Source organism: Rhinolophus ferrumequinum, chromosome 10 (assembly GCF_004115265.2).
Source record: "Rhinolophus ferrumequinum isolate MPI-CBG mRhiFer1 chromosome 10, mRhiFer1_v1.p, whole genome shotgun sequence".
In the NCBI taxonomy this organism is placed as follows: domain Eukaryota; kingdom Metazoa; phylum Chordata; class Mammalia; order Chiroptera; family Rhinolophidae; genus Rhinolophus; species Rhinolophus ferrumequinum.
The window spans coordinates 45,277,522-45,304,585 of NC_046293.1; the positions used below are offsets into that span (position 1 = coordinate 45,277,522).

General features: G+C 36.0%; 2 protein-coding genes across 13 annotated transcripts in view; one reads left to right on the forward strand and one right to left on the reverse strand.

Moving 5' to 3' along the window:
* Positions 1-303: 303 nt before the first annotated feature.
* On the reverse strand, positions 304-11,847 carry ZCRB1 (zinc finger CCHC-type and RNA binding motif containing 1). 2 transcript variants are annotated; one of them, XM_033116620.1, is made up of 8 exons: positions 11,645-11,847; positions 10,453-10,538; positions 8,200-8,228; positions 5,338-5,449; positions 4,885-4,992; positions 1,991-2,103; positions 1,820-1,895; positions 308-786 (listed from the first exon to the last, which is right to left on the reverse strand). In XM_033116620.1, exons 2-8 carry the CDS (start codon positions 10,534-10,536, stop codon positions 655-657), a joined length of 654 nt encoding a protein of 217 aa, XP_032972511.1. In that variant the 5' UTR covers positions 10,537-10,538; positions 11,645-11,847; the 3' UTR covers positions 308-654. The 2 variants fall into 2 exon arrangements, with proteins under 2 accessions (XP_032972512.1, XP_032972511.1); XM_033116621.1 differs by lacking the exon at positions 8,200-8,228 and having other exon boundaries at positions 304-786.
* An 18-nt stretch (positions 11,848-11,865) lies between these two features.
* PPHLN1 (periphilin 1) overlaps positions 11,866-27,064 on the forward strand; it is a 110,272-nt gene continuing 95,073 nt past the window's right edge. For 4 of the 11 annotated variants that reach the window (XM_033116622.1, XM_033116628.1, XM_033116630.1 and 1 more), the window contains exons 1-3: positions 11,888-11,952; positions 12,561-12,836; positions 23,941-24,032. In XM_033116622.1, coding sequence (XP_032972513.1) covers positions 12,797-12,836; positions 23,941-24,032 — 132 coding nt within the window. In that variant the 5' untranslated portion in view covers positions 11,888-11,952; positions 12,561-12,796. Of the gene's footprint in view, positions 11,953-12,560; positions 12,837-20,517; positions 20,600-23,940; positions 24,033-27,064 lie in introns of all 11 variants that reach the window. The other 7 variants (XM_033116623.1, XM_033116631.1, XM_033116629.1 and 4 more) reach the window with 5 other exon arrangements.

Genomic DNA, 27,064 nt, shown 5'->3' on the forward strand with positions numbered 1-27,064 from the left:
ACGCAATTATTAACTCTAGGAAAAATGTTATTACAGTACATTTGTTAGCTTAGAAGTGAACAGTACCGTGTTTCCCTGAAAATAAGACCTAGCCGGACCATCAGCTCTAATGCGTCTTTTGGAGCAAAAATTGATATAAGACCCGGTATTGTGTTATATTATATTTTATTATACCTCGACTTATGTAAGACCCAGTCTTATATTAAATTATATAAGACTGGGTCTTATATTAAAATAACACAATACCGGGTCTTATATCAATTTTTGCTCCAATAGACACACTAGAGCTGATGGTCTGGCTAGGTCTTATTTTCAGGGAAACATGGTATTTACATGATCATAAAACAAAAACAATAAATATAGATTTAAAGAAGAATTTTAATAGTCATATTGAAAAGGTAAAGGAGGGCAGTGTGGAGTATAGGAGATTGGCAAATCCTCTTTTATCCCTTTATAAATTGAGTGGCAAAAACTATACGTATTTTATTTAGCAAAATATATGTACATATGAAAAGAAACAGCCTTTTAAAGTTACTTTATATTTTATGGAGAATTATAATGTATCTAGATTAGGATAAAGCTGAAAGAAAAGAAGATGGCAAAACATCCATATTTAAAAAAAAATTAAATGATATTTACATAATAAATACAATTTTAATCACTAAGTTCCTCCTCATCACTGAAATATGTGCTTTTCTTTATCCTTGGTCGTCTAGAATCATCTGATGTTGAGGCACCCCCTGAACTGGGTTTCCATTTTTTTTGTTCTTCTTCAATTTTGGCTTGCTGTGAATCAGAAAACAAAACAAAACAAAACAAAACCAGGAACTTGTTTAGTATTGTTTATGGTACATTAACTCAAAACCATGCACAAACATACTACAAGTGTCAACACTCCCTACCCTCCCAGCCTATGCAAACAATTCCACTCCAGGCACTTGAAATGAAGCGTACTCCCCATCCTGCTGGAGGTGGGAATGTTATATAAAATACAACATTAGTTAACAAAAAGGAAAAATAAACTAATGTATACATTTATCAACTACATTAAAACAAAGTATCTGGTTATATAAAAATTAGGAGATTGTGTATCCTTCAAAAACGTTGCACATATTTGTATTGGGGCCTTTAATGGTCAAAATACTGGGGGTGCTAAAACAATGTATACACATTTTAAGAAAGAAAAAAATTGTCTTAAAATTGTAATACTCAATATACACTGATAACAAAAGATGAATACAAGTCATGTGTACACATTTTTTTGGCACCCCCAGTATGTTTTTGGTTTTGTTTTGAAGCGAAGTTTCTTTTAAAATAATATCTTTGGGCAGCAGGTTAGCTCAGTTGGTTAGAGCATGGTGCTAATAACACCAAGGTTGCCAGTTCGATCCCCATATGGGCCACTGTGAGCTGCGCCCTCCACAATTAGATTGAAACTACTTGACTTGGAGCTGATGGGTCCTGAAAAAACACACTTAAATAAAGTTAAAAATATATATATAATAATAATATCTTTGATTTAATAAAATTTTTTCTGTAGGGCTAAACTCACTTTAATGAAATAGTTCTGCTCAGTTCTATAATGAAAACAAATTAAGATATTAGAAGTGTTATGAGGTCCTTAAAATCTAGAAAGAATAATGGGAACTTTTCCATTATACCTTCCTAAAGACCTTAGAGAAGTAGGCTGTCTCCTAAAGTTTAGGAGGTAAAGGGGAAAGACAGGTGGCTGGAGGAGATGATCAATAAAGTAAGCAATAATAGAACTCATAACCCCAGACAGCTACGGCATGGTGCCTTTTAAAGAACTATTTAGTACCTGGAAAGCTATGGCCTGACTGAGGCTGTCAAGAGCAGGATCTTCCCCTTCATCTTCACTTTCTTCTACTTCTTCACTAAATTAAAAAAAGCGAAAATCAGAAAGCACTTAACTGATAGTAAAAGGACAGAAGCAACACAATAATAATTTAGTGAGAATGGATATACATACATTTCTTCTTCTGGTTCAGGGATTTTCTTTTTTTTCTTTTTCTCTTTCTTCTTTGGAGGTTCACGTTCTCCAAGCATATTTTTAGGACAGGCATAACTTAAGTGTCCACTTTCCTTTTGTTTCCCATTGAAAAGGAAAGGAAAAATACTGTATTTGTGTTACTAACAGAAACTTGCCTGATACCTTAAAACTAACAGGTGTAAGAGCTTAAAAAAATATATTGTCACATTAGGAAACAGATGAAGAAATTAACAAAACCCATTACTTTAAAATTTAGGAGGAGGAGATACGACAACTCTTAAAGTTATTTTAATAACAAGGGAGTACTTCAGTAGTTCACTAAAAGTAAAAGAAGTACTCTTTCTTCAAACGTTTTAAACATCAAGATTCAAGATATAAAACAATTCAAAATTTAAATGGGCTACGTACCTTAAGTGTAAAATTTTTAAGTTATTATTTGATAAAATTGGGACAAAACTATTTCTAACTCTTCCAAGATGTTGCTTAACATTCTGTTTTAAAAACAAACGGAAAATCTAAAGTTTTTCTCACTTTTCCTGTTAATTAGTTTCATTTTGTTCTTTTTATCTAAACTATACTTGCACTGTCCAATTATGGTAGCCAAGAGTCATGATTCTCTTGTGGTTACTGAGAATCTGAGTCGATACGCACTGTAAGGGTAAAACATACACTGGACTTTGAAGAAAACATGAAAAAAAAAATGTAAAATACCTTAATTTTTAAAAATATTAATTACATAGTTCAAATGATAATATTTTAGATATACATTGAGTTAAATAAAAGATATTAAATTTTACCTGTTTCTTTTATTAATGTGGCTACTAGAAACTTTAAAATTACATTTGTGGTTTGCATTATCTTCATATTTGACAGTGCTGGACTAGCCATAAAATTATAATAAGACATAACACTGAGTTGTAAAACATAAGATAATGAACTTAAATGAACTATAATCTGTACATTAGCTCACTAAAATATATTTAAGAAGTAAAATGTGAGAGTGAGGGTATAGGGAAAGATTGAACCAGGATTAGAATAATAGAAAAGTAATGCTTTTCAAGTATATTTAACAAAGCATCAAATAGACTGTACTTGATATACCTGGGGACATGGCTGAACTCAAGAGGTGTTACTGTTCATGAACTGCTATGAGAATGTACTTAAGAGAAGCACTTCCCAAACTGTTTTTGAAATAAAGGTGTACCAAAAAATACTAACATGTCCCATATTAACAAAAGGATTTAATAGTGAAATTATTTTGGGGAAAAAACAAGCTAAATAAATATAAACTGATTTTTTGGGGGCAAGGGATATAAAAAACATAAAAATGTACAAAGTATAACAGATCTGTAGAACCTTAAACCAAAAAGATTAAGAGATTCACCCAGGATTTCTCAGATTATTTAATTATTTACTCTGAATATGAGGCCACATACTAATCTATTTATCTGACCATAACTGCTCATCTCTCCCTTTTTTTGGACTCTGGAACACAGCTTCTGAAACATTAACTTAAAAGGTCTTCCTTCCTTTTTTCCTTCCCTTCCCTTTTCCCCTTTCCTTTCATTTTTCCTCCCTCCTTTTCTCTCCCTCCCTCCCTTCCATCTTTTTATCTATTTATTTTTGGGGGGGGGTGAGTTAGGAAATGGCAGGGGAGAAAGGACCCCAATTCATTTCCTTGTATTTTCCACATGATTTTGTAGACAGGACAATGTTTCTTAGTAATCTTCTCCCCAGCTCTCCATTACTACCTCTGGACCCTGTTTTTTCAAGTATTTTATTCAGCCATGTGGACGAAAAAAGGGGTTCTGTGGAAAGTAACCTCAGGCGATGTGATAATAAATTCCTAATTGGGCAGGTCATGGTGGGTAGTCACGCCCCAGGCATATAACTTCTTTAGTAAAGGTTTATCTTTGCCTTAAGCAAGCCCTGTCCATTGTTTCTATGTATCTAGGTTAGCACACCTTTAAAATGCCTTTTCAGACCCTTCCATCTATAATACATGACCACCCTTGCAGACCTCTCCTTCTAAAGTGTAAGAGCACAGAATCTTACCTACCTATAATCCAATTCCCACCTTACTTTCTCCTACCTTCATGTAATCTTCCTTACATTGTCTCCTTATTTTAAGTGCATAAAACAAACTGCAAAACTGTTATTCTCCAGAGCATTTGAGATCTTGCTCACCAGCATGTCCTCAGTTTGGCTCAACTAAACTCTCAGGTTTAGAGGTTTTTACGTCAACAGCATTTTGCAAACTGACAACAATGAGACCCAGATTGAAATTCTCTTGGCATCATTATGGGCCTTGTGCAAAATTATTCTGTGGCTATACATCTCTCTTAATCACCCAAAATTTAAATAGATAACAATTCATGATGAGAACTACATAATAAAATTTGGGGATAGTTCAGTTATAAAACATTAGCAACACTAACAGGAAAAAACAAACAAACAACTTTTAAAACACAATATTCCACAGAGGACAAGTCATATGATAAGATTTACACTGGATTGTGATGCTTAAACATTGGCAAAATATTATAGAAACAGGCAATAGCCTATTAACACAAATATTTATGAGTCACCATAATCTTTCAAGACAATAATATAAATAATTAGTCAATACCTTTTAATCTAACAATTTTCGAAGATTTAGAAACTGGAGAAAATATCACTCTATACTACTCAGCTCAGGTTATCTTTACATATTACATTTCAATTGAGTTTATTTAGATGAGTCTAGAGCCCCAAAGTAAAACAACTTTCATAACCTGGTTTTAGCCAGCCAGTTTTGGAGAGCACAAATAAAACACTGATGTGAAAAATACCTTAAACTATGAAAAATCACATTAAGTTTTAGGTATACTCACCCCACATTCATAACACTTAGATTTATCAAAGTAGTTTCGTCTTCGGATGAACTCAGCTGCTCTTCCATTGTCAATAGCAATGCTTGCTTTTATCACTCTACCAAACAACTAAATCAGAGAAAAATGTAAATGCAAAAAGATGTATTTCATTGAAACCTAAAACTACAGTTTTTTGATCGCATTTCCTCAAACCTTCAATTACGTTTTATTTTTTAGATTATTTTAGCAATTGCCTACTTAGGTGTGACAAATTCTATCTTGTAAAATAGATTCCTATTCCTTAGATTCTACTAATGTTTTGGGAAACCAGTACAGTTTTAAACTCTTTTCTTTGACATGAATTAAATACCCTCAGAATCTACTGATATCCATCCACTACCTCCTCACATTTTTAGCCCTGGATGAGCACAAAGGCTTTCTGGTTAAAAACCTTGTTGGGAATGAATGGCTTACCTGTTTGTTGTTTATTGCCCTGGTACAGTTTTGTGCAGAGTCTTTATCCAAAAATAAAATAAATGCAACCCCTTTACTCTTCCTGGTATCTTTATCTTTCATTATAGTAACCCTTAAAGCATAAACAAAGAGACAGTTAAAAATAATGAGGCAGCAATAAATGAAACAGATATTAATAACTTGAAAAACTCAAGTGTTGTGTTCATAGAGTGAATAAAACGTTTACAGAGTAAGGTAATTTAATACATTTGACAGATAGTTATCTCTTCAAAGTCATGGGATATCAAGAAGAATGGAAATGAGAAAGTGTGATACTGATTTAACAATAGTGAATACAAGTATGATGAGAAGTCTCTGATAAATCAAACATTAATCAGAGGCTGAAGAATGAAGAGATTACAGAGACAAGGAATCTCAAATAGTAAGCATAATTCCTCTTCTCTACTACTGTGTTTCCCCGAAAATAAGACCTAGCCGGACCATCAGCTCTAGTGCGTCTTTTGGAGCAAAAATTAATATAAGACCCGGTCTTATATTATATTATGTTAGATAAGACCCGGTCTTATAGTAAAATAAGACCGGGTTTTATATTAATTTTTGCTCCAAAAGACGCACTAGAGCTGATGGTCCGGCTAGGTCTTATTTTCGGGGAAACAGGATAATTCTCCTATCCTGCAGAAAACAAAACAAAACAAAACTGAGGTATTCTCTTCTATAGAAATAGTAAAATCACTTATTTATTTTTTGCTAGGTTTTAGAATCTAACTATATTATTAATACTCTTTTAAAGACTCTCCAGCTCTGTGGTTCTCAGCCAAAACACCCAAGGTACCTAAGTGATAGAGATGGTGACAAGAGCACAGAACCTGTTCTTCCTACTGACCTCTTAAACATCCTTTTGCTTATCATTAAATATAGTTTAAAAAATAATGTTCAAAAGGGCTCTTTGGAGAAATGGTTGATTCCAAGGCTGGGATAGGGTAGGTACAAGGGGAACTAATCTCTTTAACTGGAAATACTTTCTCCTCCTTTTTGCTGAAATCTATTTATTATAAATAGTGCCTCATCTTACTTATTTTTATATAAACTCCTTTAAGGTCGCCCCTGTAACCTCTATTAAGGCTAGCTCAATATGTTAAAACAGATAGATATAAATGAGAAAGTAGTTTCTCAAAAAGAGTGCACCTATTTGTTTTTTCACGTGGTCATTTAGTCACTCCATTAGCAGTAAGCTAGCCCTAAACACTGATAATATAAAGGCAGAAGGACAATGGCACTCATTTAAAATTATTTAATGGATTCCTGGTGTTCTTAGGATGAAAACCAAGTATCTTGTATCATGACCAACCAGCAAAATTAGGAACCTGCTTCCATCTCTGGATCCATCTTGGGCTTTCTCCCTCTTGTTCACTCATCTCTAGTCATATTGGCCTTCTCTCTGTTTCATGATCTCACTTTATTTTCTCCTGCCACAGGGCTTTTGCACAAGCTATTTCCTCTACCTGAAGTTTTCTTTCCATTCTATTTGCCTAATTAACTCTTATTCAGACTGTAGATTTCAACTCAAAGGATACTGATTTAGGTAAATCTACCCTGACTCTCTAGACTAGGTCACACATCAGGTCTTCCCTGTTTTTAGGTGCTTATAACTCTATGTCTTTAACGTTGTAGCATTCTTGTGGTTTATAGTTATATATTTGTATGGAAATTCATTCAGAGATTCTGAGAGGGAAAAAAAAAACATGAAAAGTTACTGGTATAGTTAAGGGAGTAGGTCCTGGAATCAAACTGTTAGATTTACTCTTGCCTCCACCACTAACTAGCAATGTAATTTTAGGCTTACTATGTGCTTCAGTTTTGTCATTTATAGTACTGAGATAATAATAATATTTACCTTAAAAGGTACTTGTCAGAATTTAATGATATAATGTGTATAAAGAGATTAGAATAGTGACTAGCATATTTCTGTGCTCCTTGTTACATGTCATTAGTGTTTTGATTGACAATGATGACTGATATTCTGAAGACCCAAAAATTTACCAAGAAGCATTTTTGATAATTTTTAATCAAGAAGTGAGTTTTAAAGACATTAACCTCAGGATGCAAACGAACTTCAACTGTTTAATATCCATCTGTCAAAAGCTAGAAGTAAAACTAGTCAAGATACATATGCTCTAAATTCTTGGGATTTTAAGTATGATTTAAAATTTATACCAGAATCTATATTGGTTATAAGATAGTTAGAGTGAGAGTATCTTGCTTTTACTTCTTTGCCCCTTAATATAGTTGCTTGGTTGATTTAAATAGTGGATTAAATATGAGAACCTTAAGTTCTCATCCTTTCTTTACTTGGTCCCAACTGATATTATCATTCTTATCATTTCTTTCTGTTTCCAGTCTTTTCAATGATATCTAAACTTTATGACGCCAGAGAATAACATTTTCTATTATCAGTCTCATAACAACTCTGCATGCCATATACATTGAAATATGTTACATTCTACATTCTAATCTACATTCTAATAATATTCTAAATATTATTTACATTTGTTTGACAAATGATAATCCATTTATAGCATACTTGATAATGTTCCTTCTAGAAAACAAAATGTACAATCAGAGCCTTTAATTTAGGTCTAATGTTGGACAACAGATCAGTTTTAGTTCTTAGTAACATGGTAAGAAATTGTATTGTTTAAATAAATAATATGCATAAAATCTTAACAAGAATATTTTTATTTTCTTTGTTATATAAAATATGTTTTATAAAAAATACTAAATCTACTTCCATTAAAAAATAATAGAGAAGTAAATTCAGATAAATCTTTAAATAAAGTTTCAAAATTTGCTGTGAATACTTACTTTACAACTTTGCCATACTTGGAAAATATCTGAAACAAAATTCCATAGTAATTTACAATTTAATTTAAAATCATAAAAAAAAAGTTAAATTATAGGTTGTATACACTGATCACATTCTTTGTTATAGCTTATGAAAAACTTTAGCCTTTAGGCCCTAGAAGACGTATTTTTTTAGTGACTAGAATAATACTTTTTTTTGTTACTGGAGTCATAGTATCAGCCTCATTTCCTAAATTGCATAGAGAAAACAACACACTTCATGTGTGGTAGATCGAGGGCATACACACTGCATAGCTGCTGTGCTCCTGTGGTATATGCATGGTAATTATCAACCCCATCATAGCTCCAGAAAAACCTTGTGTTTCAAATGCCAATGTTGTGCAATATCACTGCTCCTAGCCTACCCCCACCCCATCAAGCGATCACTGTTTCAGAAGACAGATACTTAGACTGCTTATAAAAAAGCAAAACAAAACATAAACGCTTCTATAATGAAACACCCATTCCCATCCGTCTCCTTCTGCCCACCCTTAATATGTTGGTGGAACTTTACAGTTGGCCCTTTTGTCTCTTTTACTTCTACATCTTCACCCTAAGCAATCTCATCTATTATATGTCTACTGCTTTCAGCCACTACCTGCATACTAATAGTTCTTATTTATTATATAATGCTCCTTAGAAAAGTCTGTTAGAATACATTAATAGTCAATAATAATAAATTTTGAGTTCTATGATTAACTTGCGTAATGCTGGAATGTAGTATAACTGGACTTCAGTGTTAGCCATACTGAATTCTGAAGACCAGCAACAGACAGCTTTCCCTATACCACTTTCTATTGGCTTCTCATTTCACTCAAAGTCCTTACCATTATCTACGGAGGCCCTACAAGGCACACCTGCATGGGCTTACTTTGACCGACCCTCCTTTTCTCTCTACTTGATTTACTCTGTGCCTAAAAGGCTTGCCCCCTAGACATCTGCACAACTGTCTCTTACTTCTTTCAGGTCTTTCTTCAAAAGTCACCTTCTCAATAAGGCTTTAGACCACCATGTAAAATTTCACCTCCATTCCCAACCTACCATTTAATAACCCTCCTTTCCTGCTTTATTTTTTTCTCCTTAGCAACTGACATCTTAACATTAACTTAGTATCTAACAAATTAACATCATTTGATTTTTTTTGATATTTCGCACTATTTCTCTATCTTGCTATATTGTGAGTGCCAAGAGGGATTTTCATCTTTTTGTTCACTGATGTGTTCCTAAGACCTGTATGAGTGCTGAGCATACAGTAAGTATGCAATAAATACAGAAACGTCTCTATTTTGTAACAAGGAAGGAAGCTACAATTCATTTTCTCCTCAGTTCTTTGAGTCAAGGTATCAAGTAATTAATCAAGTACTAGGTATCTTCTAGGCAGCATCTCTTTACTTAATATCTACCTAAAGTAACAGAGAGAAGAGGGCACCCTTAGAAGAGAGGATTCATGTCATTCTTTCCAGTTTCTCTCAACCACCCATCTGCAGGACAAGTTCTGCAGGAACTTTTGTTCTCTATAAGGTAAAGAGGTGAAAAAAGATGTTGGAAGGGACTTTTTCCCTCCTCAACTACCCCTATCCTGAATTGAAAACAAAATTTATTTAACTGTTAAGTTCCTGCCACATATGTAAATTAAGATACACTTTCAGAATTTGAGGATTAGGAAAGGGGATGTTTGCTTCCATCAGCCCTTTCCCAAAAAAACCTCCACCCCACTACCAATTTCCAAAGCCAAGGAAGCAAGTAGGAAAAATCAGCTTATCACGAGTTGCTCTCACTTCATTATACTACCATATTTCCCCCAAAATAAAACCTAATGGGAAAATAAGCCCTAGCATGATTTTTCAGGATGACATCCCCTGAACATTAGCCTTAATGCGTCTTTTGGAGCAAAAATTAATGTAAGACCCTGTCTTATTTTCAGGGAAACACGGTAGCCGCTCTTCCATGTTTATATAGAACTTGTTATTCTCTATAAAAGCACTGCAAATTCTCTTTGGAAATTATGAATGTCTAAGTTTTTCTTCCTTTTATTCATGTTTGCAATAGAGGTCTTTGGTATAAGGCTTCTATTTGGTATAAGACTAATAGAGGTCTAATGGTTTCAGGGCATTGCAATGTACTTATTAAGGATTTCTCCTAAGGAGAACTGTTTGCTTAAATAACAAACAGAAAATTCAGAAGATAACAGTACTAATACTAAAACGTACTTACCCGATATAAGTCATTGTTGGTCAGGGAAAAGGGCAAGTTGGATACATACACTGTGCTTTTACTTGGGGCCAATCCACCACTCATGTCTAAAAAGAAGAACAAACAGACCCAGAAATAATCTAAGCCAGGTATTCTTCATCCCAGGTAAAACCAGGGCAGGCAATCACTGATTTAATTATGCCAGATTCATTCATGTACCTCCCTTACTGCTCAGTAATAGTTAAGACCAATGACTCCAGCTGGGTGAATTAAGGAATTCCTTTTCTCTAGACACGACTTAGAAGAGTTTTCTGGTCCTTTCAGGTGGATTCTTCACATTAATCCTGTCAGTGCTCCTCTATGGTGTGAACAGAAGTGAGTTTTAACCAGACGAAAGAAAAACTCTTGAGATTATTCTTAACCTCCCCTAAGGCTAAGAGCAAGAAAGTGCTTTCAAATATGCATACTATGCCTGCACGTATCAGAAAGAGCATTGCACCTTGGAAAAAACTTAGCCATTGAAACTTAGCCATTAGAAGAAACTTAGAAGAAACATTACTATGGTTGGGTACTTTTTAGTTGTCTTAGTATTTTTCTCTGGGGTTGTGTTAAGAGGAAATTTTAGCCTCACATTTTGATGTACATAAAGATCTTCCAAGTCACTAATTTTGCAGATTATTGCTAAATTATGAAACGATACATCTTATTACATGACTAGGTTTCAATGCCTTGAAGGATACCGACCTGGGTATGTATTTTTAAGTTTACAAATCGAATCCATAATTAATTTTCATACCGTATTTTACAAAGTCAGAAAGTTCTCTGAAAATTGTTATCTGGCTCAACCAAGTTCAAATTTTCGATTTAAAAAGCGTGTGTGGTACGTATTTAAGACGGGGGTGTGGACAATCACAAATGGCAAAATACTGATTCTAAGGCGTGCCAATTCGCGAAGTAATGGGAAAACTGCTTGGCACTTGAGACGCTTTTTGGGAATCAAGACAACTTCAGAAACTCAACATCGGTAGGTCGCTTTTGAAAAACTTCTCATTTGAAATTCTACACGTTAGCCGTTCTGGGGAGAAATGCGAGGGCAGTCAACTGTAAAGGTTCTGGAATAAAAAGGGTGACAGGAGAAAGGACACATCGTTTCGGCGGCCGGGTCTGGGGAGCAGCCCCCAGGAGGAAAGGCCGCAGCTGAGGAGGCGTTTACCTTGAGGTGGGCCAGGCCCAGGAGATCAGAAAAGCGCGAACCCTCGGCTCACGTGGTGCTCAACCACGACTATTCCTCACCCCTGGCAGCGGCCTTGGCATCACGAGTACTGGGAGGGGGTCAGGCGCCGCTGACGAGACAGCAGCGGCAGCAGCGCCTCTTCCGGGCTCTCCTTAGACCCAGGCCCCGGAGGCGGGCCCAGAGGCGGGCGCTTGTGTGACGTTTTTGCGCGCGCCGGAAGTGCCTGCCTGGAAAGCGGCGACGAGCGGGCCATCACATTTACGGGGTCTTCGCGTAGTCCAGAGTTGGTGAGCGCGTTTTACCTTTGCGACAGGTGGCTGGGCGTAGACGCGAGGGTGGACGAGTGGGGGTGGCGGTGGGGGGGCGTTTTCCGTGGCGGGACTTGGAGTCTCCCGCCGTATTTGAATCGTGTAACTGTTCTGCCCCGGCGGTTGAGGGTGGAGAGATGCCGTAGAGTTTGAAATATATTTCAGTCTGAGATATAGGTTCACTTATCTTTAGCACTTTGCTATGCAAAAAGAGGTCTAAACCAGGTAACTTCAGTGACTCCGTATCCGTTAGGAAGTCGGTAAATTTACCGAACGTGTTTGACGTACCCAGTTGGGTAGTAGGCACTTTGAGAGCTACAAAAAAGTGTAAAACAGGCCTTTTGCTGGTGTATTATCTTATCTCGTTGGGGAGATAAGATCAACTGGGGGAGATTTGGATTCAGGAATGATTCATCTAGAGTATTGGTATGGACAACTGTTAAACTTCTTGGCACCTTTTTTCTTCCTGTAAATCTGTAATGGGCACACACTCCTTTTTTCCTAAGAGGCTGTATACGAGCCCATCATTCCTACACAAAAATCAGAAAATAATGCAAGGCAGTTTATACTTAACTTCTACCCACCAGCCCATACAGACCAGGCCTCTAACCACTCCTTGGGAGCCTGCGTGCCAGCAGCCTGGAACCCAGAGCCTATCCTGGAGCCTGCACAATCAATCCAGCCTGAAGCCGATGTCTTCTAGAGAGACGGAAGTGCAATCCAACCAGGGCGCAGCTGAATTTTGAGAGGCCTGAATGCCTCGGCGTCCATCGGGACCGCTAGGACTATTCTCTTGGCAAATTTGTGGCCTGCCAAAACTACCATGCTTCACATCCCCGTTATCCTTGGTTACCGCCCAAGATGTAAGCCCCTTTGGTCTTCTATGCTACACCCTTATTCCCATGCTGCTTTGTGCTTCCCCTCCCGTGATTTAGGCTATTACTGCTTCTCTCCCCTTTTTCTCCACATTTCAACCCTCCACACCGCTGTGCTCTCCAAAACCTCTATTCACTGCTTAACAAACTCTCTTACATTTTTAAACCACTTGACGGAAAGTCTCTTTCTTCACCTAGCCTTAACTAACACTTGGCTTTTCCCTCCAGCTCTTTCAATTGAGCCTTTCTCTGATATCTGCATTTAAGGTTGGGTGATGGCTATAGCCATAGTGAACTGATTTGATTTCCTCAGATTGTCTCCCCTCAGTCTGCAAAGGTTCTTTTCTTTTTCTGTGGCATTTATTTCCCTGACCTCTCCCTTGATCATGCCTGTGCCTGCTAAAGAGCAGTTTGCTGTCACTTTCTCTGAGGGGTGTTCCCTGAGTTCCTATAGACACAGTCACAGTTAGGTACTATAGCCATGTGCTAAGTGCCCTCTACTTTCCTCATCATAGCACTTATCACATGCATCTTAATTGCTTGTTTCTGCCTTTTCTGCTAAGCCAGGCTGTGGGGAGGCATTGTAATTGTTTTGTTTATTTTTGTTGTTTATTTTTGTAGCTCTAGTGCCTGAAAGGTGGTCAGGTATTTCCTGAATGATTGCAATGCTGCAGGTGGTGTCAGAAGTCAAGCTGCCATCTCCTGACCTTAAGATGTAAGAACCATTCGAAAAGGGTCAGCTGCTACTCAGCTATAGCTCGTTGTGGCTATGTAACTATATGATTCCAGTGTTGCCAGAGCATCCAGTTTTTTCAAGGAAAGTTGGAAATAGTTTTTTAAAAAGTAATAGCTCCCGGTTTTTAAGTTTTATCAGTAGAATAAAATTTTATTAAAAAAACAAAACAAAACACAAAACTTGGGTCAAACACAAGTCACATGTGGCCCCACCACCAGTTTGGTATGTTTTAAGTGTCATAGGTTTAGAAATTGTCTTTGTGGAGAATAACAGATTTTGAACTGAGCCTTGATGTATGATTGGAAGTTGAATAAGAGAATGGAAAGAGGTATTCCAGTTTGGGAATCAGTCAAATAGCTCCAGGGTAGCATGTGTCACTTTGTGGCACAGTGAGGAGGCTGGCATGAATAATCCTTTTGGAGAGAACAGGAGGTTAAGTGAGGTGATAGAGGGGGCATATGGAGGGCAGAGAAGTTTGGATTTGTTACTTCTAATAAGAAACTGTGGGCTCTTGATCCAGGGAAACTTCAGAAATGAATGATGTATTAGCAAAGTGAATTGAGTTATTTTTTTAAAGGGTGAAATGGAGGGTAAAAAGACTGGAAGGAGGCTGACCAATTAAGACTGTAACCTCTATCCAGATGTGAAATAAGATTTTGATTTGTAAATATACATAAGCAAACATCTGGTATTTTTGTTTACTTGTATAATTTTAGTTACTCGATCACTTACAATGGACAATCAAGAATCTCCTACTATAAGTATTTAGTACAATGTGGCGGGTCTTATAAAAGTATCCTTAAAACATTGAAAAGTCAAGTAACTTGTGAAACTAGTAGACAATGCAGTATTTTCACAGTGCTAAGATACATGGTTCATTATGAAGCAGTCAGTGGTCTTGTCTCTAACCTCATTGTCTTTTTTTAAAAAAATTTTTTTGCCCTCCTTTCTCCTTCCCCCCCCAACTCTGGTTCAAGCCATTGTTTCCCAGTCTAGTTGTTTCCCAGAACACAGCTCCCTGGCCCATGGTAGCCCACAGCAGCATAATCTTAGCCTGTAGAGGGCGCAGCTCACTGGCCCATGTGAGAATCGAAAAGGTGACCTCAGTGTTAGGAGCACAGCTCTAACCACCTGAACCACCAGGCCTGCCCCACCTCATTCTCTTTTAATCCATCTTGTTTACTGCCAGGTTAATCTTCTGGAATGACATTTTCCCCCTCACCATATTTCTAGAGTTAAAAGCGTATAGTGAGTTTCTCTACTGTTGTGGGTTTTTTTTTTCCTGTGTTGTACCACTTAATGCCCTTGAATTTGTTCTCTTTGTCCTTGCTTGTTTCATTTGTGAAGCAATGTGATATGATGGAAAAGGCCTGGGCTTTAAAGTCATGCAGGCCTCAGTCTGATTTCAGGCTCCATTTGGGTCTGGAATTTGAGCTTTTTCAGAGCCTCCATGTTTTATCTGGAATGGGAGGGATAATACCTACTTCAGAGGAAGAAATGAATACCCATGCAGGCCTATTTCCTACTCCTTTGCAGTGTGAATCTTCTGCTCTTCTCGGTTCCATCTTTCTTATGTACACTTTGTCTTCTTTAATTCTTTTTTTCCTTTTCTTGGATTCTATTCACTATTGTTCATCCACATTTGAGAAATCTCTCAAGATTCTGTTCAAATTTTCTTGACTTTCTTAACTACCATTGCTTACATTTCTCTCTCCCTGAACACTGACTATGATTGATTCTAGTAGATACTCTGATAACTATGATTGATTCTAGTAGATACTCTGCTCTATAATCATTTTAATTGGCATCAATGTTAGTTTTTCCCCCACAGACTTTACTTATGTTCTAAAATTCATTTTTTATTTAGTAGTATAGAATTCTAAACATTTTTTTCCAATAGAAATAGTATTATGTAGTTTTTAGGTTCAAAACAGCCCTTAAAAGCTTGTTGTTTCAATTTAATATGTTAGGAATATGTTTACCTTGCTTTAAAGGTCAGCGGATCTCATCCTGAGATAAAATTTTTTAAGTGTCAGGGTCTCCCCCGTGCCAGGCCAATTATATAGGGATTTCAGAGGATAGGGCCTAGACATTGCTATTTTTTTAAAGCTCTTTAGATGGTTCTAATGTGCAGCCAGGGTTGAGAATCACTGCTTTAGGTGCTAGAGCTAAAGGATTCTCATTGCTCAAAAATGAAAGGTAATAGTGTCATGAAAAGTGTGACAGAACCATAATCTAATAGTGCTCATTAGAAGTTTTCTGAATAATTAAAAGGTACATAGTAATATTAATGCTTCCCAGAATGGTTCATGTGGTCATATGAATATGTTTAGTTATTTGGCCAATATTTACTAAGAACTTTTGCTAAACAACAGGAGTAGGGGAGGTACCCGTCATTGCCTTTGCATTGGTATTTAGTTTGGGAGAGAAAAGAGGAAAAAAAGTGAATTGAATAAGATGTTTTATAGTGCTATTATAGCAGGGTGCTTTAAGAGTCCCAAAGAAGAGTCCCAAAGAAGGAACAACTTTAGTCTTTCTAAAGAGTATAAGAAAAGCTGACATTTGAACTGATTAAGGAAGATTAGAGGGTGAAGGCAGATAAGTAGAAGAAAGATACTGTAGATGGGAAAAGCATGCTGAGGTGTGGTGGTGAGAAATAGTGGCATACCTGCAGAACAAGATGTAGGTGATATGTCTGGAGATTCTGGAGACTGTTGGGGAAATAGTAGGAGGTGAAGCTGGAAAGGCAGGAGCAAGGTCCTAAATAAGCCTTTTTCAAGTTTTAGGATTGAGACTTCACTCTTTAGGATATGGAGAACCACTGAGATTTTTAAATCAGGTGTCTTATCAGAATGAACACTATAGCTTGCAGGGTGGGGAATGACCCCAGAAGCAGGGAGACCAGTATCTTACTACTGGGGCTTACTCCAGTGGCTAATTTAAGAGCGTCTGAACATTGGGATAGGGAGAGTAGGGATAGGTAAATGTGGATACATGTGCTTTATATATTGAGGTGATAGCAGTAACTGGATTTAGTAAATAGATATGAAAAGTTTTGGGTCTTGTATGATTCAGGTTTCTGATTTGGGCCTTTGGGTACCTGGTGGTGTCATTGACCAAATGGGGAAGACGAACTAAAGCAGGTTTCTGAGAAGTGAAGAACTGTTTTGGCATTTTGAGTTGGAGGTGTCTGTGAGACATCCTCTTGAAAGGACTCAGGATGGAATTGGAGTGTAGGAATCATTTATCTAGACAGAACATATTACCAGCATTAACAGATTCACGCCATGTACTGAACACATATGTTGTACAAATTGTTCTAGTGGCTTAATACTAATCAATGAACAAAATGGAGGTCCTTGCTTTCACATAGCTCATAATCCTGGTAGTGAGGGACCAATAATAGACATCAATGCATCGAATTTACATTATATGGTATCTTAGATGATTAGTACTATGAAAAAAATAGCAAGATTTTTGGGTCCGGTAGACAGGTGATATTAATAAGACATTGAGAAGGTAACATTGGAGGGTGAAGAAGTTGTTTGTACAGACACCTAGAGAAAAGCCTTCTTGGTGAGGAATTGCCAGCTCAAAGGCCTGTCTATTGCTCATCTAAAGTATGTGGTCAAATGTAACCTTTCTATTCACTAACCATGATTGGCTATCAAAATAGTTACTGAATGAATATAAAGAGTGAAAGGAATGAGTTTGGGGAAGAGGGAAAGCTATATATCCTGAGTGTATTTAATACTGGAAACTGACTAGAGCAATGTGCGGAGTTACTTTGTAATCTAAGCTGCTACAGTAACTAGTTTGGATAAAATGAACAACAGATCTTTCTCACCTTGCCTGTAGATTCAAAGTGTGAATGGTGTAGCAGGAGAATGTTGCCTGTGACCGTTTTCTCAATTTCCAGGCTACTGTCACTGAGAATTCAAGTCCTCCCTATCCTGCTAGCCCTCAATTGAAGTTAACATAAGAATGGTTGGATAGCTCAATGGAGTGCTTGCTCTAAGAAAGGCTTATTTCTTTCTGGAATTATACCACTATGGCATATTAAGCATACTCTATTAAACATGGCATAAAAAAATGAGATTTACTTTTTTAATCTAGCACTGGTTACTAGCAAACTTCTAAATGAAACTTACGTTCTTGACACTGAATTCAAAATCTGCTACCTGCCTAATTGTGAAGTAGAGGGTCCTTTCATTTTTTAGTTGTATTCTTCAGTTTTCATATCTTGTTGGATCAGACAACTTCACTGGAGTACTTCTGAGACTCCACTAGTGGGAGATCAGTGAAGTGATGACAATAAATAACGTGATCACTTCACTTGGAAATAGGAGCCCCTTTGTTTAAATTTAGTTGATTGGCTTCTAGTGCAGGATGGGTCAATTTCCTAAATCTGGATAATATCATAAGCAACATGTGCCACTAATCAGAAGATTGCAGTGCTCATCAGTTATTTTAAAATCCTTTGAAAATTAGTGGGTGCTATTTGAATTTAAGGTGACATTAACATATTCTCTTCCCTAATTATAGTACCATCATCATCATATCTTTCTCCTCTAATACCATTTCCCTTTTCTGTTATCTTAATTTCAAGATCCAGCTGAATGCCCATCTTCTTTACAGCCCAATATTCTTTTGTATGTAATCATCAAACTGTGTCTTCTATTTTGTTTTTCTAACAGAACAAAGTTGAATATGGAATCTTCTATTTACATTCTTTACCCAATTATATAGATTTCTTAAGGATGCAGGAAGTTAAATAATTTGACAAGGACCTCACCAGTACTGCTTGATTTTTTTTTGGGGGGGGTGGGAGGTTTATACTCCTGGATGCTAATTATTTTGCTACACCATTCTTTAATTTGTTTCACCTTTAGATTGTGTTTTATTTTTATATTCTTTATTCTAAAAATATTTAGATAACAATGAAGCATTATATTCTGATATTGCTCTTTTGTAAAAGCAGCATAGGTATGGTAAGAGGACATTTAAAAACTACCTGCAGATTCTGTAAAGATATTAATATTTTAGTAGGCTTATCAGTAAGAGATACTTGATTAAAGGAGATTAATTTATAGCCTAACGTCTATATTTAATCACTGTGTTATAGACACTTAAGTAATTTCACTAATGTTATTTGTAGAGGAAATTAATTTCCTTTTATAAAATTATCCACCATATATACAGTAATTTTAAATTAAGATCTTTAAAAACTGTCAATTTTTAAGGTACATAGAATTTATTTACTTTATTTACTAAACATTTCTACTTGAAATTGTGATTTCCATAGCTCCCTGTCAGGTCAATACCCCATTGGGACAATATCAGGTATGGAGTCAAATTTGCAAAGTTGTTATAGGATTAACTGTAAGGCTTGAAAATGTGGTAACAGTACTACAATTTCTAGCTGTTTCCTGGATGCTATTTGTTTCTAGTAGAAAATAAGTTCAATATACAAATTGAGGCCCTACAGAAGTGAGTGTTCATGTAGCAAATTTAGTGGGGAGTTTGATGCCAGATAAATTCACTTTTTTTTAACAAAAATTTTTCATTGTGGTAAATTGTACATAAAATATACCATTTTAACCATTTTTAAGTGTCAGTGGTACATATTAAGTACATTCACATTGTTTTATAGCAATCACCACCATTCAACACTTTGCATCTTCCCAAACTGAAACAATATACCCATTAAACGATAACTCCACATCAGATAAATGTACTTTTATTTAGGTTTTTCTCTGCTGCCATTTGTTGAGGCTTCCCAGATTTTAGCTCTTTGATTCATTTGTTCAATTAGCTCTTGTACAAATGAATTTAATTGGTTCCTTGTCTCTTGATATATATTCTAGACAATCCTGCTTTGAATTGCTACATGATTATATTTACTTTTTTTTTTGTCTTGTTCTAGCTGCTTTGTTTCTAATTGCTAGGTTTTCATCAGAGTTATATACTTTTAATTTCTTTGCTGCTTTTTTTTAACTTCGATGAATTGTGGATTAACTAATTAGAGTAGAGATACTTTGAGATTATTGCAATAAAATTATGTCTTCCAAACTGCCAGGTAGAAAAAGGCAACTAGATGAGGAATGACCTATAAATTTAAGACTATAAATATAGTCTTATTTCTGCACTCTGCTAGTGAGGCACTTCACAAAATCTCTGTGCAGCAATTAGGAGAGCTTTAAAGTGAGCTTACTCTTTCCATAATAGAGCCAAATTCCTCTGTCCTTTGAATTTCCTGTTAAGTAGTAGGTAGAGCTACAGGCTTGAGTAGCTTTAGATTCACTTTTTTTTTTAAGGTAAGAATATTTCATAGATTTGCAGTTTTCATCATGAATCACACATCGCCTATTTTCTTTTTGTCTTTTATTTTACCTAAGCTAACTCGGTGCACTTTATTTATTTTGGGGGGAAGTCATTAAAACATTCTGTCAAAGTTTTACCTAATAAGTTTAGTATCTTTTTTTTTTTTTTTTGAAGGTTGATGATTGTTGCCTTGATTTGGGGGATTACTTTTAAATATGGGGCCATTTATAGCCAATATAAAATTGTAGAGCTTTCAGAACTAAGGATAACAGATTTTTTAAAAAAGTGATATTTTAAAGCCAATCTTCTTAATAGTCTAGGTAAAATGGTCTTAAACATCTAGTATAATCCTTTCAGAGATAAGGGTAAGAGAGATGCTCTGTCCAGCTTTCAACTGGCAAAATTAGGACTACACTTCTCTTTAAACATAATTTTATTGTTCTTACGAAAATGAGGTGACCTCTGGTGGTAAAAATAACATCTTCTATTTTCAAAAGTGTGTTTAAAGGGAGTTTACTTGTTAGTGCCCATAATTTTTTATTTTGAGAGTTTTATTTATACAAATAATGAAGTTTTAATTATTTTTCTCCATTGGTTGCTTTATTACAGACACAGATCCTTATGTCTGTATTTCCTCCCCTCCTACAGGAGATTGTTGAAAACTTTAAATTTGATTCCTGAAAGGACTCAAGTAAGTAGTATAGTAGTTATTCTTACATTTTTGTGACAATCCAATAAATTTCAAATTTAGTATTATGTCTAGTTAAGAAATGATATAGTCTTTCTTTAGAGCTCTTACAGGTTATTTTTCTTATTAATAACAAAATCTTGTTTTTACTTACGTTCTCCTTTAGTTCATTAATTTATATTCATAATTTTTGCTATCGCTTGATACATTATGCTTATTGAATGACTTTCAGGACTTTAAAAACAGTTACTTATTTTTATAATGAATTATAGGATATATAAAACATTATGCAGTGGAAATACTCACCCTGCTGTCCTCCAGCCACCCAGTTCTCAGCAGAAGCAGGCACTGGGACATTCTCTTACTTATACTCCTAGAAGTAGTCTGTGCAGATTCATATCTATTTAGGCCCTGCCTCTTTATTTTCCAAAAGTGACGCCATACTCTGCATATTAATTTGCCCTTTACTCTTTTTTATTTAGCAGTGTATCTTAGCAATCTTTCCATATTGTTACGTATGGGGTTACTTTTCTTTGAAATGGTTTGCACAATTCTCCTTTATATGAATGTACAACACTGTATTTAATCTGAACCCTCCTGAAGGACATTTTAGGTTGCTTGCAGTCTTTGCTGTGCACATGTGCAACTATACATAGAAGTAGAATTGGTCAAAGTGTATGTATGCATTTAACATTTTTAATAGATATTGCCTGTTTGTTCCCAGTTGTACTAAATTAATGCTTCCCTCATTAATGTGTTACAATGTTGTTTTTTATTCTTGTCAAAGCAGGTTTTTGCAGAGCTTTGGGTGAAAATTAGTACTTCCTTATAGTTTCAGTTTTCACCTTTATTTTGAAGAAAGTTGGGCATCTTTTCAAAAGATTGAGCCATTGTATTTACTTTTTTGTGAACTGTCTTCATATCATATATCCATTTTTCTTTTGGGTTGTTGATTTTTTTCCCTGTAATATAATTTCAGTTTGTTTTACTACTATTTCTCTGTACTATGTCTTAAGTAGGATAAAACCTAACCTACTCATTAGACTCAAACCTTTGATGGGTGGAACCCTCTTAATATTGACAAACTCCTTAACTTATATAAACTTCCATCAATTCTTGTATCTAATAGACCGGTTACTTTGAAATAACATTGCTAATGATACCTGATTGTAGACTTAGAATTCAGGTTGATTTATGCTAATTTGTAACCTAAAGAAATGAAAATTTACCTAGGTATATTTGGTTAGTTAATTCATTTTTGTATGTCTGTAATAGAAAATATAGTTTTCTTTTTACAGAGAAAATTGTTTTTACTACGATACTGTCAAAAAATACTGTTTCTTATCTTCCAGCCTTTATTTTTTCATTAGCCCACATTAACATAAACTATTGGAATTCTATATTGCCAAATGGGATGGCTATCCCTTACCCCCTTAGTATTGCATCAGAAAAAGCCACCAGAAATCTTTTGACGTGTGTTTTCTGAAATATTTTCCCTCTTCACAGATCTGTGGCCTATACATCCGGACTTGTTGCTCTATTTTCTGTGTACAAAAAGGTCCTAACTTAGTAGCTAGCTGTCCCATTTTCACTTCTTGTTCATGATCATCCTTCTACATATCAGGATAGTTCACAGTGCTTGGCTCAGAACCTGCTCCGTGATTACTTCACTGTCTCCTGGTTCTGTCCGGTCAACCATTTGTCATCTACCCTAGGAGTTGTCAAGCTGTGGGCCATCTGCCTGTTTTTGTAAATAAAATTTTATTGGAACATGGCCACACCATACATTTGTATATGTTGCCTATTGCTGCTTTTGTATTATAACAGCAGGATTGAGTAGTTGTGACAGAGACCTGTGACCTGCAAGCCCAAAAACATTTCTCTGGTCCTTTACAAAACAGCTTGCCACCCCTGATCTACTGTCTCACCATTTCATATAAATGCCTTCTGGGCTGTTCCCTGCAAACTGTTCTCGTCTCCTCTCTTGTTTGCCTTGCTTACCTTGTCTTCTGCCTGTTCACAGATTCCGTTTCAGCTGGACTCTAATGCATTACATTAGTCTCTACCCAGAATGTGTCAGCTCTCAAAGTAGGAAGCCTCTCTGCATCCCAGATTTGAAAAATGCTGACAGAACTATTATTTTAATTTCAAATTTTATGAGGGTGCCTTTACCTTAAAGTATATTTATAGCAATAAAAACAAAATCAAGAGTGGTTTGTTTCAGGGTTTGTTGAGTGTGTTTTTACAGGATTGTTTATTTAACACTGTTTTTCAGTTAAAATCACTGTTGAACATATGGAGAAAAGATGTAAGCTCTAAGAATGTAGAAAAGCAAAAAAATGAATGTTATCCAAACCGTCCCCCAGAAAGTAGGAGTAGCTTCGCTGATCAGCCTTTTAAGCTATTCATTAAAATGAATCTTTTGTAGAATAGAATAAATGAACAAACTAATCAGAAACAGTCTCAGAGATACAGAGAATAAAACTGAGGGTTACTAGATGGGAGGGGGTGGGGATGAATGAGAAGGTGAGGGGATTAGAAAGCACAGATTGGTAACCACCAGACTGCCTTGGGGATACGCAAGACAGTATGGGGAATATAATTAATAATGTTGTAAAGATTTTGTAGGGTATCCGATGGACACTTGTCTTATTAGGGAGACCACTTCATGGACGGTGTAGGTACCTGACCACTGCAGTGTACACTTGAGCCTGAAGCTGAATGAAAATGAATGTCAACTATAATTATATATATATATATATTATATATATATATATATATATAAAGTATATGTAAAATACATAAAAAGAATTATATACATATATGTATATATATATATATAGTCATAGGATGTGGAGTACAGCATAAGGAATAGAGTCAATGGAACTGTAACAGCTATATACGATGTCAGAGGGGTAGTAGATTGGGGGAAGGGGGTTATCACTGTGAGGGGATGTCTGTTACATCGTTTTGTACACCTGAAACTAATCAAAAAAATGAATCTTTTCTAGATTTTACTATATGAGAATGAAGAAATATTTATGGTCTTATGGGTCTTTCTCCATAATTGATAGGAATAAGCTCTTTGAAGCTTTAGATAGCCTTGGGAATCGAAAGAAGGTGTGCTTTCTAGTATATTTTTTAAAAGAAAGTATCAGAATTGTTTGGAAGAAGAATTGCCTTAATCATTCTTTTTTCACCTTAGTCACTTACATTATTTTTTCCTTGAGTATCTGGAAAATATTTTTGTTGGAAAGTAATCATTTACTCCTTCTTTATCTTCTCTGTTACTTCCTAATAATATAAAAAAAATGTAATTCTCTGGTTTCTTTTTTATTCTGTAGTGGCTTACAGAAGAGATGAGATGTGGTCCGAGGGACGGTATGACTATGAAAGGCTTCCGAGAGAACGGGGACCTCCGCGAAGTCACCCCAGTGTGAGTCGCTTCTCCATGTGCAGAATGACCCAAAACCTAGAGTCTAGGGGAGTGGGGTCCACCAAGGCCACACCTCATCACAAAATCCGCAAGTGCCCAAAGTTTACCACTCTAGGTTGAGATATAGCTAGATTGAGATTATCTTTTAAAACTTAAACGTTTGAAAGTAAAAGCCAACCTTTTATTTATGTAGAAAATCCATATTTTATATTTCTTGTTTATATTTCTAAAATGGAGGGTTCACGTTGAATTTGTGAAGAAAGTTTTAGATTTGATAGATGTCAGACCATCAGTTAACAAAGAAGTGTTTGAGCACCTGTTCCTACTATTGGCTGTCACCTATTTTTCTGTATTCCTACAAACGTTTGCAGGCTAGCTAGATGAAACTGTAAAGTAGGGGCAGCTCAGGGGCAGGTAGGCAGCTTCTGGTATGCTGTCCTGCTGCTTGTTTCCTTATGCCTCTGGGAATTGGGGACTTGGAACCAGCTCTTTTCTCAAGGAGGCTGTTGTTTTGCTTATCACTATTCCCAGCGCTATATCTAGTACCTGGCACATAGTGGGAGCTCAGTGTTTATTGAATAAATATATGCACTCTCTCCCCAGAAATCCTTTATAAAGACCCAAGAGAGGGTTTGGAGAAGGTCAGGAAGCTGTCAATCTTAAACTTTTTACAGGCCCATTCTAAGTACCAGGGCATTGGGCTTGTGGTCATGGTATATGGGTATATTATGGATTCATTATACACCATCAAAGGGGAACAAATATTGGTTTATATGTTAGTTGTTTTTTTACCTACATACTGTCAGTAAATCCTACAGCCCATTTAAATGGGTGATGTTATCTTCAAGGTTGTCATTTGGCCTCGGTTACAGCTTAGTTTGTGGTTGATCCAAAATGACTTAAGATGGAAAAAATGAAAACGCCTACCATATTCTAGAATGAGCAGACTTAATTATTACTGTATGTCACTTATTTTCAGGTTAATTTATAGACTTTATGTTTCTAATCAAAATCTCAATTTTTAAATTTTTTTCAACTTGATAGAATTATTTTATACTTTACCTAGAACAACAAACAAGTGATATAGATAAACACTATATAGGACTAATGCAGGGATGGGAAAAAGGATGACTTTAAGAGAACAAAATGTTTTTTTTAGGCCCTCACCTGTCCAAGGATATATCCCATTAGGAATTTGTTTTTCAAAGATATTTAAAAGAATTTTCTGCGTGGTTATGCCACCAGTTGGATATGTAGTTGGGTTTGTTTTATAGTTTATGTTTAGTTTTGGGGGATTGCATTTTTTTTTCTTTTTTAATTAGGTTTCTTTAATTTAATACATTTACATGGCTCCAAATTATAAAATAAGGTACATTCAGAGAGGGGATAACTTACTTTAAATGGTAATTTATTATAATTATACATTTAACTAGTGACTGCTTACTATAACTGAGGGGTTATATATATGTTTCCTAATCTTCAAAATAATACTTCGTGTTGAACGGTACAACATTTATAGAACCCAGTAGAATGTTTAGAAACCATAAGATGTGGGCAGGGATTTATATACAGAAATACAGTATCAGACAACAATAGGAAATACTCATGATGAAATGGACAAAGTTGTGATATAAAACCCTTATTACACCATTCTGCAGTATGTATGCATGCTATGTTATATCACAGAAATATTGCAGTGAAACTTAGAGAGTTATTAAGACTGGATGCACAGAGCCCTGTCAGGAGGGCTGACAGCAATAGCTAGGCAAGGGAGCTGGTTTAAACAAGCTGGGGAATAGTGTGTTTTAAGATGGAAATAATCAATAATATCAATGTCAATAAGAGGGGCCCTCCAGATCTCTAGTTGGGTAATTGTTTGTGTGAGAATGAATTTGAGAAGTTCATGTCTAATGGCCTTTGTTTTTCTCTGTTAAGAGATGGCGAGATCATCTATTCAAAGCTGAGGAGCTAGAGGGGCACTTAAGGCCAGCATTGAAGTTTTGGAGTAGACATTGTAGGCATGTCCTGACCAGGGATGTTTGAAATGACTCGCTGAGGGCCAGTATGTCTATGCACCATAAACTATAGGGGCGCCTGTGTGCTTTATTACCTAAGTAGCCCAGTTTAGGAGTGGGGAAAGCCACTTGTATTGATGCAAGATGAGTGGTGGACCCAGGGAGATGAGGATATTGAAGGTTCTGATAATTATTGAGGTAATACATTATGTGATATGGACTGTTTAAGAAAGGGAGTAAGGCTGTGAGAAGGGAAGTGGATTGAAAGAAGTGAAGGTCGAGGGACAGGAAAGACTTAGTGAGCTTGAAGACCTGGGTGTGACGGAAGGATAGACAATTGATATTTTAGAGTATAGAATTTCCAAGTTCAGAGAGATTGAAATTGAATGTATGGTGGTGAGAATAGAGGCTGGGTGAAAATAATGTGAGATCAAGAAAATTTTAAGGCTAGATTTTTGGGTCAGTGATTTAGATTTGAGGCTCTCGATCCTTGCTGTATGTTAAAATCACCCAGGAAGCTGTTAAATACTGATGTATGGGCCCCATCCCAGATAATTAAGTCATAATCATCTGCAGGCAGGATCTGGTCATCAGTGTTGTTTAAAAGTACATCAGGTGATTCTAACATGTAGAGTTAAGAAATGCAGATCGTAGATGAACACTGAAGTCACTGATGATGACAGTTATGGTAAGGTAACAGCTGATAGAAGTCCTTAGTGAATGAGGATATTGTAGTAAAATCTAAAGAAACCCAAACCTTCTCATTCTGTACCATATTTGTGTGTGTACATGTGAAACAGAGGCTCTTTTCCTTTGTAAAATAATTTCAACAGCAGTAAGCAGATAGATATGTTTTATACTCCAGTGGCCCTTGAAATCAGACTAGCTGTGCTCAATTGTCTCTAACTGCCTAAAGGGAATTCTCACTTAAGTTCTCTGGCTACTTGGTTTCTCCTACAGGTGCAGGAACCTAGATTGCTTTTCTCCTTTTGAGAGCACAGAACATGGCCAGACCTT